This window comes from Haliaeetus albicilla, chromosome 2 (assembly GCF_947461875.1).
Source record: "Haliaeetus albicilla chromosome 2, bHalAlb1.1, whole genome shotgun sequence".
In the NCBI taxonomy this organism is placed as follows: Eukaryota; Metazoa; Chordata; class Aves; order Accipitriformes; family Accipitridae; genus Haliaeetus; species Haliaeetus albicilla.
This window is the reverse complement of record NC_091484.1, coordinates 27,042,132-27,057,470: the sequence shown is the minus strand read 5'-3', so window position 1 is coordinate 27,057,470 and position 15,339 is coordinate 27,042,132. Positions and strand designations below refer to the sequence as shown.

Here is a 15,339-nt window from a genome sequence, read left to right as displayed (position 1 = left end):
AAAAGGAGCTGCCACCTTCTCTTTTGTGATGTTAAAATGATAAATATTTGGGGGGAATGGGCCTTTCTCTATGTGTGTGGTTGAACCTTGATACCAAGACTGTTCCGTTACCTCTTTGCAGAGGGAACCCTTGGCTTTCCCTGCCTGTCGTGTCCCTCCCCCCCCCCCCCAAAAAAAAAAAAAAAAAAAAAAGCAAAGGGGGCTCCTCTTAGATGAAGTAACAACTTCAGCTGTTTCTAAGCCAGGCAGGAAAACAGGCTGACAGTCATGTCTTAAGGTTTGAGAGTCAAGATTGTATGAGAACAGATAGTGACAGGCCTGGGATTTTGGTGTCTTCTAATGTTGCTGTGAATCTTTAAATTCACACTGATGCCTGGGAGATTCAGGTCAACCGAATATTTTTAATTAGTGAATCAGCGCAATATAAAACAAGACATTCCATCACAACAAAATAATATATCTATGTATGTTGATTTCACTCTTATTTACCAGTACTTCATGATGAAAAGACTGTATTATATTATGAAAATACTAGCTAGATTTCAGTTTAAGAGGAACAGTAGTTGCAACACATTATTTATCAGCATAAGCGGATAGCTTTCTTTGTGTAAAATACAGGTGGTTAATTCGGCTCTTACTGCAGAGTTTTCTTGTATTTCAGGTATAAAACAAAGAGAAGTTTGATTTAGAAGGTGCTTTTTGAAATAAATTAAAAAAAAACAACTACCACCAAACAAACAAAAAAAAAACCCAACAAAAACCCCAAGCACTTTCCTACCCTTTTACAGCTCACCACTAATCAGACTGTAATTATGCTGTAGAACTTAGAGGTGTAGCATACTCTGTGATGTCTGTAGGAATTTTGTATGTTCAGGTGGTGTCCTTAAATTTTGTTCTCAGGGGGCTTGACTTATCTTGAATATAGGAATACACTCCTGATTAAATACTATGCTTGACCTACCAGCTGCTTTCTCTGTGCTTGACTTGCTTTTAATCCTTGTTTTCTAAGGTAACAAATGCTGTGTTGAAATTGATTGAAAAGGAAAGAAATGGTGAAACTATCAATACAAGGCTGATCAGTGGAGTTGTACAATCTTACGGTAAATGAGATTTATTTAAGGTTTTATTACTGTCTTAAAAATAAATGAATATATATCCCCTATCAGAGCCCAGAAGTAGCATCCCACCTCCTTGGATGTCCAGTGAAGATTTTTACAGTAAAATAAACGCAGTTTTATATTGTTTAAATCCATGTTTGTAGAGACACTTGACACAATTACAGTTGATTATACCATACTTGTAAAGCTTGAAAGCGCAACTGATAGACAAGAGCGTTCATTGTTTATGAATCATTTATTTGGGAGCTAAATCTGGAAGGGGGGAAGCATACTAGTTTACAAAGTGGAGTAGGGTTGGGTTTTGCCATTTGCATGAAATTGAGAGCTTTGCCATGCAGATTAATGTCTTGTTTCATTAATAAAAAAGCATCTATGCATATAATCTGGAACGCTTAAGGGGAAAAAATGGGAGGGGAATTTGAATTAGCTTTTGAGATAGTGAAGTTTTCCAAATACATCTAGTAACATATCAAAAAGTGCAGTTTACATGAGTAATGTCTTTTACTGCTTATTTTTAAAATGCAAAATAAAGGTATACTTTTAAAAGTTTAAAAAAGTGGTGCTGGAGGTAATTGATTACCTTCGTGTAAGTTAGAAGGAAGGTACCTGTTTATTTGCCAGAGACCACTTCATAAAAGACAATTTTGTCATTAATTGCTCTTTGTTTGTGTTTTTGTAGTGGAGCTGGGGCTGAATGAAGATGATGCATTTGCAAAAGGACCTACACTAACTGTCTATAAAGAATCCTTTGAATCTCAGTTTCTTGCTGACACAGAGAGATTTTATACACGAGAAAGTACTGAATTCTTGCAACAGAACCCAGTCACAGAGTACATGAAGAAGGTAAATTATTTAATAAGCTTTGTGATTATATTCTGGATACAGATATTTTTTAGAGGTGAAGCAATATAAATTATTGGCTTTTATTATCAGTTTCTTAAAATGCTGATTATTTTACAGAAACAATTAGCTCTTTCTCCCTGTGGTGATTTGCTTCTGTGTTTATCTGGTACAAAGTTTGTCTCCTTAGTGAATTTCAGTAAGTACAATGAAAGTTTGAAAATTTCTTAATGGGCAAAATGGAAGAGAATGTTAAAATAAATTCAGATTTTGTTAGACTTCAAGACACCAAAATAGTCATTCTGCTTTAGACCTGCAAGTTTACTGTTCCTATACAAGGAACTGTGTGTTGGCACATTTATTGAAATCTCTTCCTGAGAAAGCTGGCCAAGGAAGTAGATCATTAATTAGCTTTAATTCTCTCAGGATATTTTAATGTAATGAACCCTACACAATACTTCTGATCAACAGAGGCCACATTTAAGTTCTTAGATAGTCTCTGGTTTGGGGGATCACAGAAAGGGCAATTAAGAGCAAGCTGGATAAACACTGACTATTTCTAGCCTGGTTATTGGGTCAGTCTTACTGAACGTGAAATAGATAGGTCATCTTCCATCTTGGACAACTGCTGTTTTATATATTTTTCTCAGCATGATTCCTCACTTTCCGAATTGCTTGGTTTTCCCCTTTCAGTTTAATTTAAAAAAAAAAAAAAAAAGAGCTTTCCGAGTATGTAATATGCAGATATGCATCCGTCCCTACAGTATCTTTGTGTTTCTTTTGTGTAATGTAACTCTTTTTGCCACAGAACCTGTTGTGTCTGAGTCTTGGCATTAGAGTAAATGATTTACCCCCCGCCCCCCAAAAAAGGGGTGGGGCTGGGGAGTCCTAGAAATAACATAGTAAAACAAATCCTGCTTTTAGTGCATTAGGATTGTTGCCCAGTAGTTCCCAGACCTACCTATGTTTACTTTTGTGTTGTTGAATTAATGAGTTTTGCTACTTCCCTTTCAATTTCTTGTCTTTACTTTCATCCTAAAATATATATTCACAACCTGAATGATTGGCTCATCCAGGCTTCCTTGGTATAGGACAGTAAAAAGCTATCTGAAGGTCATTGCTATTTCAAGAACTAGAGATTAGTGGCAAGTAGAAAGAACTTACTAGTACCCCAAACAATCTTCAAGACTTCAAAAATCCACAAAAGAGCAACTCGCTTTGCTTGAAGCTGGTGTTGAAGCTGAAAACACGTATAAAGCTAGCAGAAGGCAGGGGAAGTCTTCAGCAAGAAAGTGTGTAGCCTTAAGTCTCTGCTCAAATTAATATACTAGAGATGTACACAAGCTATTTGGGCTGTGTTGGTATCTGCTTACAGATAATGTGCATACATGAAATCAGACTGAACAAGAAACTGTTTTCATTACTCATTTCCTGGGATTTAACTGATGAAACTGAAAAAGATGTGTGTTAGACTACAGTAAATATGATCAGAGCTTGCAAAATGATACAAACTAAGGGATGTGACCTAACTGAAAGGGGAAACTTACCAATTGAGCTAAAAGCTAGTTAACTGGAACAAATTATCTGATCTCTCTTGTCTGCATGCTCTGCTGGAGACATCAAGAGAAGTCATGCAAGTTTTCAGAACTATTAATTTAAAATTCAGATAAGTTTGTCCTTCAGTTTTATCTTACTTCATTATGCCTAAGGATTAACATTTTTTTACTTAAACATGACGAGGCAGTTTTGTAAACTTCTTAATGATTTTTTTCTGTTTGGGTATTGTAATCTTGCATACCACTTAAATGCCTGGAACAGGAGTAAGTACTCCCCATAATTATTACTCAGGTATTGCTAGAATTAGGGTTCTTTTCTGTTCTGAAGCACCTTAAATGAGACTGATGTGAAAAGCTGTAAGTTGTTCAGCAGTCACATGGCATACTAGCGATAAGAAGCCTTAAAAGACATGTTGGAAGTATACTTCGTTTGTAGTTCAATCTGCTATTAGTACACTTACTTGGGTTTCTCACTGAAGCACTGACCATTGAGTTCTAATTGGGGATAAATAGCATTGCAAAATAAAAACAAAAATAAACCTGTTGGAGTACCTTAGTGCACACCAGCATAACATCAGTGTTACCACGATATAGTAGAATTTTGGTTGTTTCTTGTAGAATACTCAATGAAATCTTACTTAGAATTAGGATATGTGTATGTAGTTATACAGGCAGACTTACTGAGTTTAGAAGGATTGTGAATTTTTCTTCTCAGGCCAGAACTCATGAGTAAAGGTGGCATGGCCTGATGTGCTGTAGGGAAAAAGGTCAGTATTTCTTAAGACTGTCCCTTGAAATAAAGTCTCAAACTGAACTTTTGATCTTTATAATTAAAACAGCCAAAGATACTGTTATGTGAACTAATTATTTTTCCCTTGTTTTTGAAATATGACCTCAAAAGGAAAATGGAATAAGAACAACACAAAAAGTGAGAGAGGATAAGCAAATTTGAAGTCAGAGTGAATGTTTATTTTCATAAAGGAGCTCAAAGTGAGAGTTGACTGTTAACATTAAAAGTGAAGGTCTAAGGATATTTTAAGAAGCAGCATTAGAAATGGCAGAATTTCCTGAACTACAGAAATAAAGAATTGGTTAAATGTAAGATAAATAGTCCTACTAGTCTGATTCCAGTTTCCAGCGTTCGTCAGAAAGATTTGCTGCTATTTGCTGTCATTAAGGAAGTCGATTGTTATTCCTTACTGGTAAGAAACTGGCAAGTACTCTGAAGCATGAGTTTATATCTCTTCCCAAACTGTTGATTTTGTTTCCCATATTTTGACCTGTACTGGTTTAACTGTAGGAGACAGTAATCCAGGACCATTTCACAAGAGCTAGGTGCAAAATTATTACAGAAAGGAGTGAAGCTAACAGTGGCAAGAGATTATTTAAAGCCGTCTGTGTATGATGCAGTGTACTTGCAGTGAAATTGTTCTTTTGTTGTTGTTGTTGTCCATAATATGATCTCTCATGCTTAGTTGTTATTCTTAAATACTAGGAAAATGCATTAACTTAATTTCTTTCTCTTGTTGACATTATTAATTTAAATAATTTGGACTGATAAGGGGACATATACACTTAATCCCTAATAACGTGCTGCAACTACAGATGGCTTGTAAAGTGAGTCTTTAACACTTTTGCAAACAAAATAGAGGTAATCGTTACATAAACAACTTTAGTTTTACGTTTTGGCATAAGTACTATTCCTCAAGTGACATTTAGAATTTTGGTTTGCTGGGATGTAGCATTTCATATGCCAAATTAAACGCTAGTATAATTTAAATGATTGTAGATTATTGGGAAGAGTTTCTCTGTAAGAATGTCGATGAGAACATTCAGATAAATTTGTCATGGGCATACTGTTAAATTGTAGTTTATGTTTGTCTTAAAATTACCTCTGTAGCTGGAGAGCTTGCTCATCCTAAAACTGCCAGCATCTCATGTCAGCAGCTTTTTCTTTTTCTGACAGCAGATTTCCATCTGTAAACTTATTCAGAAGCAACAGGAAAATAATCTTGCTGTGATCCTTCCCCCCATTTAAACGGTATATAACATTATCCTCAACATAAACATCAATTCCATATGTATATTATGATTCCCAGAAGAGTAACTGCTTAAGTAGGTGGACCATAACACTGTATTAGTGAGAGGTTTGATTTTTGGTTGTTGTTTCCTAGATTAATTTACTAAATAGTAATCTGTTTTTTGCTGTTGGATTTCTGTTCTGCCTTCCATACAGGTTTCATGTTTCTCTCTTCTGTTCTGCAGGCTGAAGCTCGCCTTCTTGAGGAACAGCGTAGAGTTCAGGTATATCTCCATGAGAGCACACAAGATGAGTTAGCACGAAAATGTGAGCAAGTACTTATTGAAAAACACCTGGAGATATTTCATACAGAGTTTCAGAATTTGTTGGATGCTGACAAAAATGAAGGTAAGGAGATTCAAACATTGATTTTAAGCTTAGAACTCCTCCCTGATGATTTGTGAATAATGTAAATTCTGGTGATAGCTAAATGTGGTTTGTTCAGGAATTAGGTTAAGAGAGAAGATGGTCACTAAACTGATTGACAAGCAGCTTTTGATTAAATTGGGATGGCTGAGAATGTTGCCTCAAGAAGTCTAGTCCGATCCCAAATATTAAGGGAAAACAGCACTAATTTTGATTTCTCTTAACATGGCTGGAAGAGCTTCAAGAGCACTTGAGCCATCCTTCTGGCAAGAGCTGAAGCTTGCATGAGAGAGATAGGAGACGAAAAACAGACCAGTAGTCTTACCAGCTGTTTCAGTTTAATCCATGGATCTTTCTGAGTCAGCAGTGAGAATTTTAAAAGAAGGATGTGTAGGAAATGTTAAAAGAGGAATAGAAGCAAATAAGGAGCTTCTAAAATATAGTATATAAAATATATAAAACTGCATATAGGGCACAAGGAAAGGGTGGAAATTATTAATTGGGGAGATAATTTTAGCTGTGAAGACAAGTCTTAAGTGCCTCTAATGGATCAAGTTTATACCTTTGTAGAGAACCCATAGAGTAGAGACTTCTTCAGTGGTTCCTTTAAAATATGTAAAGATTATCAAAGAGTTAAGGTATCTTTAAGGAATTGCCCGTTGTATTGGTTTTTATGAGTTTCTTCAGGAGTTAATGCTTAGCACAAAATAACAGTCAAAACTAGGGCCATATACTTCTTGTGCATCATGCAGATGATAAGGATGAATGGTGCTTCTGATTTTTCCAGTTGGGGAATTAATTAAATCCATATAGGAAGTTGAGGTAAGGCTCTGTAGCTGAAATACTGCTTTTAAGAAAGTGACAGAATTTAAGAGGTGGTATGATTAAGTTACTATTGATGATACTGTTTGTTTGAGAGTTGTGAATTGCAACTGTGGCTGTCTATTTGATATATCAACCTTAAAAGAGCAACTATGAATAATTACTATAATCATTGTGTTGATAACTAAGAGATCCTTCAAAATAGAAAAGGGCAATTCAGCATGATTAGTAGGTCAGAAGTTGCCCGTTTCAAATGTAAATAGAAGATTTTTATCCTGTACTAGCATTTAAGTCAGATGTTGTTTATGTTTAAATAAATGTATTTTCTCTGTAATTGGAAGAGATTTTGATACAGGTGGGTGTTGTCAGAAGACATTTATAAAGTCATTTTACTAGTCAATAGAAATAGTAATGGCACAAATAAGAAAATTTTTCAGGACTCAGGAGGCCTTCCCTGGCTTTTCTTTTTTTCCCTTACTTTATCAAGCTCATGGGTTATTGTGAGCCTTTAATACAGTCACTTACCATAGTGATGCAATTCCATAAGTTTGTCAGGGTAAAAACCAAAACGAAGTACCTTGTGTCTTGGGCACCGTCCTGTTATATGTCTTTGGTTTTACTTTCATTTGGGTTATTTCTAAGAATAATAAGGCCTTTTAAAATGCCTGATTTTTTTATTTCTTCTTTTAAAAAATATTTTCTTTTATCTTATCGGGCTTTACTTTGCAAATTACAGTAGTTCCCTGGCCCTTTTTAAGTTTCGTGAAGTCTCAAGATGAGAAACATTTATTTTGAAAGATTTTTTTGAGAATTCATTCTTTAATCACTGTAATCAGTTCACTCTCAGATTTGTAATATACCCTACTGTAGACTATCCTAAACTTGTAATAAAATCTTGCTCTTGATTAAAATCTTTATTGCTTTGCCCTTGAAAGTAGGCTGGTTTTGAGGTCCTCCTGTGTGAAGTGTGTTAAGCATATCATGTTACAGGCCACTCCTGTTGATGTTCTGTAACTTTTTTATCACATTGTGCAACTAGTTATAAAAGTTGCAGGGTGCGTTTGCCATGTGTTACTTATTCACATCAGTATGATACCTACAGGAAATAATTATGTTTATTGGGAGCAGACTGTAATGATTTGGGTGGAGTCACTGTGTAAATCTTCCTTGAGGCTTTGTAGCATCTCTTCCCTATTTTACCAAATACAGACATCCTGATAGACCGACCTGTGAAACCTTATTTGTGAGTAGGTGTAGCAGCAGCTTATTATATTTATGCATGGCATTATCTTCTACCTTTTTTTCTAAAATTCTCTTCATAAAAAACCAGCATTCTTAACGTTGTTATAAAAGTTTAACAGCAGGTTGCAAATGTGGTTTTCAGAGAGAAAAAAATGTTTTCTTTTCAAATCCAAAAGTTTAAACTTGCCAAAGTTCTAAGGAATGGAAAGCATTGCTTCAGTATTAAAGGCATCAAGTTCTGTGTGTTGTATTTCAGAGTTAAATGGTGATACAGCTGCTTGATTGCTCTGTTTTATTTAACTGATAATTGTCAGGTGGTAATAAATTGCTCATAAACCCTTCAGAGAAGTCCTTACACTTTAGGAGAGCTAGATGCAGCTGACAACATAAAGATGGATTCCACAAAGTGAAATATCCTCATTAGTTTACAGTAACTTATTTGGTTGTTTACTGTTTCACTTGAGTGCGTGTTCAGTGAGGGCAAGATTACAATAGATAACTAGTGGGTTTGTGTACCTGGTTTATGGCCATATTGAAGTTTGCTTTTTATGGGGGAAAAAAAAAGAAAAATTCTGCACTCAGAAAGTACAAAGCATCTGCCCTATTGAAAATTAATAATAAAACCAAAAATCTCTTCAATTTTAGGCTTTCCAAAATTGCTAATTGATTTTGGAAAGTCTTGGCTGAAACCTGGTGAGATTTTAATATGAAGCTTTAATATATGTGAAATGACATCCAATTTATTTTTTCCTTTGTTACTTTTGTTCCAAGGTAATGCTTTTCAGAACCTGTTCTTTCCTGAGATACAATTACTTCTAGTGGTAATTAGTTACTTTAAACATTTTTTTTAGAGATGGCTTTATTGACAGTGCGTTATTGGAAGAAATTTGGTTTATAATGTTTCAGTTTATCTGCTAAGGTCATATCAATACATAATATTTTGCCTTAAATTTCCAATCATTACCACTGATGCTGCCCCAAGTAGAAGTGTTAATATATAAAAGGCACGGGTGGTGTTAGATCTCTTAGAACTATCCTGTTCAGAATAAGATTTAAAGGACAGTGGTCAGCTGGACAATGTTGTACTCTTAGCATGGCCTGCAGTAATACTAATGACAGCCCTAATTCATGGTAACACTTCAAAACTTCATCTAAATAAGAGGGTTTTAACTCCATTTTTAAATCATTGCACCTCTTTAAATTTATGAAAACTAGAAAACAGAAGTAAATATATTTCTGTAAGTCAGTTTTTTTTCTTCTCGAGATTTATATGGCATTGTGAAGATTAAACAGATCTTAATATTTAACAGGTTGTTTTCTCTTTAACTAGTCTTAGCTTTCCAGGTCAGCGCAAAGATTTGCTATACTGTAATTTTTTTTCTGTAGTTTTTTTCTGGCTTTTTACAGGAGCAGTTGCACGCGTGTTTTTGTTGATGATGGATGTTTAACCCCTCTTGGCAACTTGTAAATGAGAAGTTGGAGTTATAGCTAGTACAAATGGGAGATGTTGGCTTTCCTTGGGTTTTTTTTTGTTTGTTTGTTTTTTCTCTCTCCAGACTTGGGACGCATGTATAACCTTGTATCTCGAATCCAGGATGGCCTTGGGGAGCTGAAAAAGCTTTTGGAAACCCACATTCACAATCAGGGTCTAGCTGCAATTGAGAAATGTGGAGAAGCTGCTCTAAATGCAAGTATCCAATCAAAATAAGTCCTAGTGTGGTTGCTGCCAGTTTTACATTAGAGGAGGGTGAATGTTTCCTGATACAACTTCCAGTTTGCTTATATTTTCCCTCTCACTGATTTAATTTGTGAGGACTAGGCAATTCTCAAATGATAGTAGGCTTAAAACAGCAGTCACATCACTGTGTTACTACTCTTTGAGGTTTGGTGTTTGGTTTGGGGTTTTGTTTGTTTGGGGTTTTTTTTCCTTCTGAGTTTTTGCTCTCTGTAAGGATGTCTTGCTGCTTGGAAAACTGGCTGTGTAAATACAACATCCTGCACTTAGAAATACACCTGAAAGTCCACTGTTTCAAGAAGTAGTGTCTCCAGTGGACTGTATTTTATTTCATCATCTTATAGACTTCTGACTTGGATGGGACTGCGTGGAGAAGGTTTCTGTTGGTTTTAGGGTTTTGGTGAATGACTTTATTCTATTTGGAAAAGCATGAGAAATGTAAGAGGAGAAATGGTTGGAGAGGTCACAACAGAAGGAGCAGGTCAGGTCTTCTGCAACACTGTGGTCATTTAGCCATATAATTGGTTTTCTTGATTTGTATCCCATAATTGTAATTTCAGACTTAATTTTGTATTGATTAGGGTTTAATCTCGGCAACATGAAGTTGTTTAAATCCTTTGCTAACCTTTTTATCTATAGCCAATATGATATTTTCTAGCAAAAAAAAAAAAAAAAAAAGAACAAAACATTCCACACAGCAAAATTAGGATAGAATATAGATTCTGGTAAATTTTCTTTAAAATGGGGTTTAACTTTGGTTTTTGACAGAATTCATTGTAACTTGTTATTGGTCTCGGATATTCTTGAAATGGGTTCATACTAGTAATCATTGAAGCCATAATCTGTAATGACTGCATGGAGAACAGTAAAAACTGTAGTTTTTCACACAGATTAAAATGTTTTACATGTGTGTAGTGTCTGTTGTTTATCTCCATAGTTTTAAGTGTGTAGCTTTTTAGCAGCGTTGATCGTATAGAAATCTTCAGCTTCATTTGTAGACATCAGCTTAGATTTTGAAATGAGATGGGCTCCCCCGACTGGTATCTCTCTTGAGTTTCTTTGTACTTAGGCCTTGAAAAATTTCCCAGAAAAATGAAAGCTTTCTTCAGGAATTAGTTCATCTTTGAGAGAGGGGAAGCCTGAGATTTGTATGTATTAGTTCTTTTGACTCCCAACTGTTCACAAGACTCTTCCTGATGATGACACTTTTTGTTGTTTCTTTGTCTTCCTCTTTTGTTCCTTTTCTTTTCCCATATGTTCGTTCTTTGTTTTCATAACAGTACCTCTGGCTGTGTCCCTTGGGAACCATCTTGCCTCTTCTTCCAACGTCCATCACACCACTGTATCACTATTCACCATTGCCTTGTTAGCCCTCTGTCACACTTAGGTAGGATTGATTCTGCCTAACTTCATTTATCTGTACTGTGTCTAAACAGGTAATCAGCTCCGCAAATGCTTCTCAGTTTCTCTGTAGTCAGTAGAGAGAAATAGTCATACCAGCTTGACTCATCTGACCTATTTTAGATTTTTACTGCAGAATGAGTTGTGCTGTAAACTCCATTAACTATATTAACGAGACTGCTCTTCAGTCAGAAGATTACTGCTTTTTGTGCCTTTGGTTTTGGTTTGTTTTTTCTTTTTTTGAGTCCTTGTAATCAGTAGATGCCTTTCTGAATGTCCTTCAAGTCCACTTAAATTTCTTGTCTGGAAGGTTGTCAATCTCAGTTCTTTATCTCAAGCATGGTATTAGATCGGTGGTCCATGTAGTCTCTGTATGTCTTCAGTGGCAACAGGAAATGTTTTTCAGGATCCTGATGCAACCCTGCCCGTCTTTTGCTGTTTGTTGCCAGCATCCAGAACTCTTACAATAGGAATGTTACAGGAGTACCTCCATGCCTAGTCCTTTTATTTATGGACCTGTTGTCCATGACTTTGTCTAATCTGTTCTTGAACCTCTGCTGATATTACCTGCTTCCAACAACCTCCTGTGGCAGCAAGTTCCAGAATTCCACTACCTTATCTGTAAAGATGTTCTTTACTTCATCTGTCTTAAACTTGTTTCCTATCACTGTCATCAACTGCCCCATAGTTATAAATGTGGCTTTTGGTGATTGCTCATCTTTTCTGTCATACTCCTGATTTTGTAAACCTTGTTCATAGGCCCTTTAAAACTTCTGATGTCCCAATTGAAGACTTCTGGCCTTTTTAGTCTGTTGTTCAGTGGCTGCTGTGGCTGCCTGGTGGTTTAGTTGCCCTTCACTGTTCCTACTCTGACTCCATCTTTATTGAGATGCAGGGATCAGAAATTGCACGTAGGACTCAGTCTGTTTATTGGCTTTTGACTGTCACTGGGTGTTGAACTGATAATTTTTAAGAACTGTCAACAATGACTGAGGTCTCTGTACTAAGTTGTACCTATTGGGGATACACGTGTTACGTTCTTACTAAAGATATTTATTTCAAGAGTTTCTTCTATAGCAACTGCCATTTTATGATTGTCCAGCTCTCTTAGGTCTGATTTGAATTAAGTTTATGTCTTTGAACATGTCCTTGGAAATTATTGTAATGGCTGAGTAAGTTTTCTTTTGTACTGTATAACATAATACACTCTGCACTCTGGTTGCTGTAAATGAAAGCTTGTGCTAATGTAAGTCAGTCCTGGACATAGGACCTAAACTAGTCTGGATACCGTTTTACCTTTAAAATATTTCTAATACAGACTTTCCCCATAAAAATTTGCTTAGGCCAGTGAGTAGCTCCATTTTGGAGGAAATAGAAAGCAGGAAGTTAGTGGGTTGCAAAAAACAATCTGTCTTTATTGCAGGATCCAAAAATGTATGTACAGACAGTGTTGGATGTCCATAAGAAATATAATGCTTTAGTCATGTCTGCATTCAACAATGATGCTGGCTTTGTGGCTGCACTAGACAAAGTAAGTATATGTAGCAGTATACGAATGTTTTTGTTGGTTTTTTTCTATTCATTGTTTTGTCTCCCAAAATTTCACTGTCTTTTGTGATTTATAGGCTTGTGGTCGATTTATAAATAATAATGCAGTGACAAAAATGGCTCAATCATCCAGTAAATCCCCAGAGCTACTGGCACGATACTGTGACTCTTTACTAAAGAAAAGGTACGTCTTCAAAGACAAATTATTCTTTCGGGTTGGCTTTTGTTTTAAAAGGTTCTAGCATATGAAGTTTTATATAGTATCTTCAGAAACAGAACTTTAATGTTTCAAGAAAAATTAATTATACCAAATTCTGAATACAAAAATTTCAATAGGACCGTTCCTAAAGATTATGTGGAGTTTACTTTTCCTTTTTAAAGATGAGGGGGCAAATAATAAAAGATCTAAGATCTTTCTTTCCTTATAGGAAACTAAGTTCTATTTTTTTTTAATAAAACAGAAGGGTTTTTTTAGTTTGTTTTTGGTTTTGTTTTTTCCCCCAAAAAAATTGAGTTGTGTTGTATGTTGTAAAGAGATGCACATTCCTTTTTTCCATTAAAACTCATGCTTTCCTCCTGTTGTTTTCTCTATATCTATATTCCATCTGGGCAGAAATTGAGGAAGACAAAAACTGCTTTCTAACTTCTTGTGGCTCATAATTTAATTAAGGTATTTGGCTTCAAATGATTCAGCAGCTCATATATTGAGTTGGTATCAGTTCAGTTCATGCTGGATTGGTGTCAGTTTTGTCACTAGCAGCTTTTCTAGCTGTTTTGGGGGAGGAAAAAATCCACCACCAAACAACCCAAAACCAGAAGAACTTGCTTGCTTTTCCCTTCCCCATCTCCTCCTTCCTTCAGCAAAGGATTTATTTTCTCCTTTATAAATACTAGCTTTCTGAACGGTAGATTTGGTGTATGCCTCATGGACAAGCATGATATGGAGGAAAACAATGTGGTGCCACCTGAGCTCTCACCCAGTCAAGACCCAGCTCTCTGAGCTGTTTTCTTTTCACTGTACTAAGATAGCATTTAGCAGCAGAAAAAAGGCTGGAAGAGAGAGATCCATGTTTAAGCCCATAAATCCTGAGAAGTATCAGGCTAGCAGGAAGTCCGGAGCAATTCATGGTCCAGGGCTTCAGCCTGTTGTTTAAAAATCGCTTACTTCAGAATTGGTTACGTGTGGAGTAGTGAAGAGAAGTGTTCATTTCATTACACTGTTTCCTCTCTAAAGAGTCTTTGATCCCAAAACTACTCAATCTGTGTTCCTTTATTTATGAAATTTCCATATACATCCATATGTTGTTTTAATTCAGTGGTTTGGGGACTTATTAAAAATGCACTACTTTAATTGCAGCTCAAAGAATCCAGAAGAAGCAGAATTGGAAGATACACTCAATCAAGTGGTAAGATTTCTAGAAATACAGTTCTCTTCTGTGTAAGCTTTGACAAGATAGTAATACTCAATTATCACACAAGTCAGATGAGAGAAAACCTTTTATTTTGTATGTTTGATTTCATTAGTTCATATTTCAGCTTGTCAGTAATAATCTTCATCTCTGTGTGGCTTGTTGGTTGTATTTCTTTTTTTATTAAAAAAAAAAAAGAAAGCCCTTTACAGCAGATTTAAAGCGGCTAAATGGAATTTAAGCTTTTATTTCATTTTTATATAGACATATATATAACTTCTATAATGTATTTTTATATAATTACATATATGCACTACATATTTATTCATATATAAGGCTGTACATGTGGAATATACAGTTAATGTGTTTAAAATAGTATCCACATTTGAAACAAACAGCACCATTTCCCTGCCCCCACCAAAAAAACCCAAACCAAATAAGCCTGCCCTTAAAAATTTAAGTGCAAATGAAGTAGCTACTGCTACAGCTTTTTCAAGACAAATGCTTAATTTTTTTTTCCTTGCAAATTATCTTGCCTTTTCCAGATGGTCGTCTTCAAGTACATTGAGGATAAAGATGTGTTTCAAAAATTCTATGCTAAAATGCTGGCAAAAAGACTTGTACATCAGAACAGTGCTAGTGATGATGCTGAGGCAAGCATGATCTCTAAACTAAAAGTGAGTATTCCATGACTGTCCTATGATCTACCATATTGCAGGTCTTCAGGCTGCCTTGGAAAGCACTGATGTATGTCCTTTCATTTTGTTATTTTATGTACAATAGAAAAATACACAACCTGGGTTTTCTCCCCCCCCACGCCTTTTTTTTTTTTTTTAACCTCCTAGAAACTTGTAGTGCATGTCTGTCTGATGAAGTCCTAGGAGCTTGTAGTGCATGTTTGTCTGATGGAGTTAAGCGTAATTATTCTTATCCAAATGAGTGACATGGATATAATTATCCAAGGGAATGCCTGCTGAAAAGTTGCTTAATTTCATTAACCCTTGTTCATTCAGGGTCAAGCAAAATAAGATCCAGTACTCTTTTAATAGTCTCTTTCATTGTGTGTTTTGCTTCATTTTTAAACAAAATTTTCTTCAGTTTTTGATGACAGTTAAAGAGCATGTCTAGTTGGGATCAGTACTTTGAGTAAGGGAAATACTGAACTTTGTACATCATCTTTTAAGAAAATAGGCTCCGATACTTTGTTCTCATTCTCCAATGT

General features: G+C 35.6%; 1 protein-coding gene across 2 annotated transcripts in view; it reads left to right on the top strand.

The window, feature by feature from the left end:
• CUL1 (cullin 1) overlaps positions 1-15,339 on the top strand; it is a 54,009-nt gene that overhangs the window by 30,192 nt on the left and 8,478 nt on the right. For both annotated transcript variants that reach the window (XM_069811846.1, XM_009926788.2), the window contains exons 6-13: positions 1,010-1,100; positions 1,798-1,961; positions 5,780-5,942; positions 9,581-9,711; positions 12,584-12,691; positions 12,786-12,892; positions 14,066-14,114; positions 14,663-14,794. In XM_069811846.1, the coding sequence (XP_069667947.1) occupies positions 1,010-1,100; positions 1,798-1,961; positions 5,780-5,942; positions 9,581-9,711; positions 12,584-12,691; positions 12,786-12,892; positions 14,066-14,114; positions 14,663-14,794 (945 nt within the window). The remainder of the gene's footprint in view (positions 1-1,009; positions 1,101-1,797; positions 1,962-5,779; positions 5,943-9,580; positions 9,712-12,583; positions 12,692-12,785; positions 12,893-14,065; positions 14,115-14,662; positions 14,795-15,339) is intronic.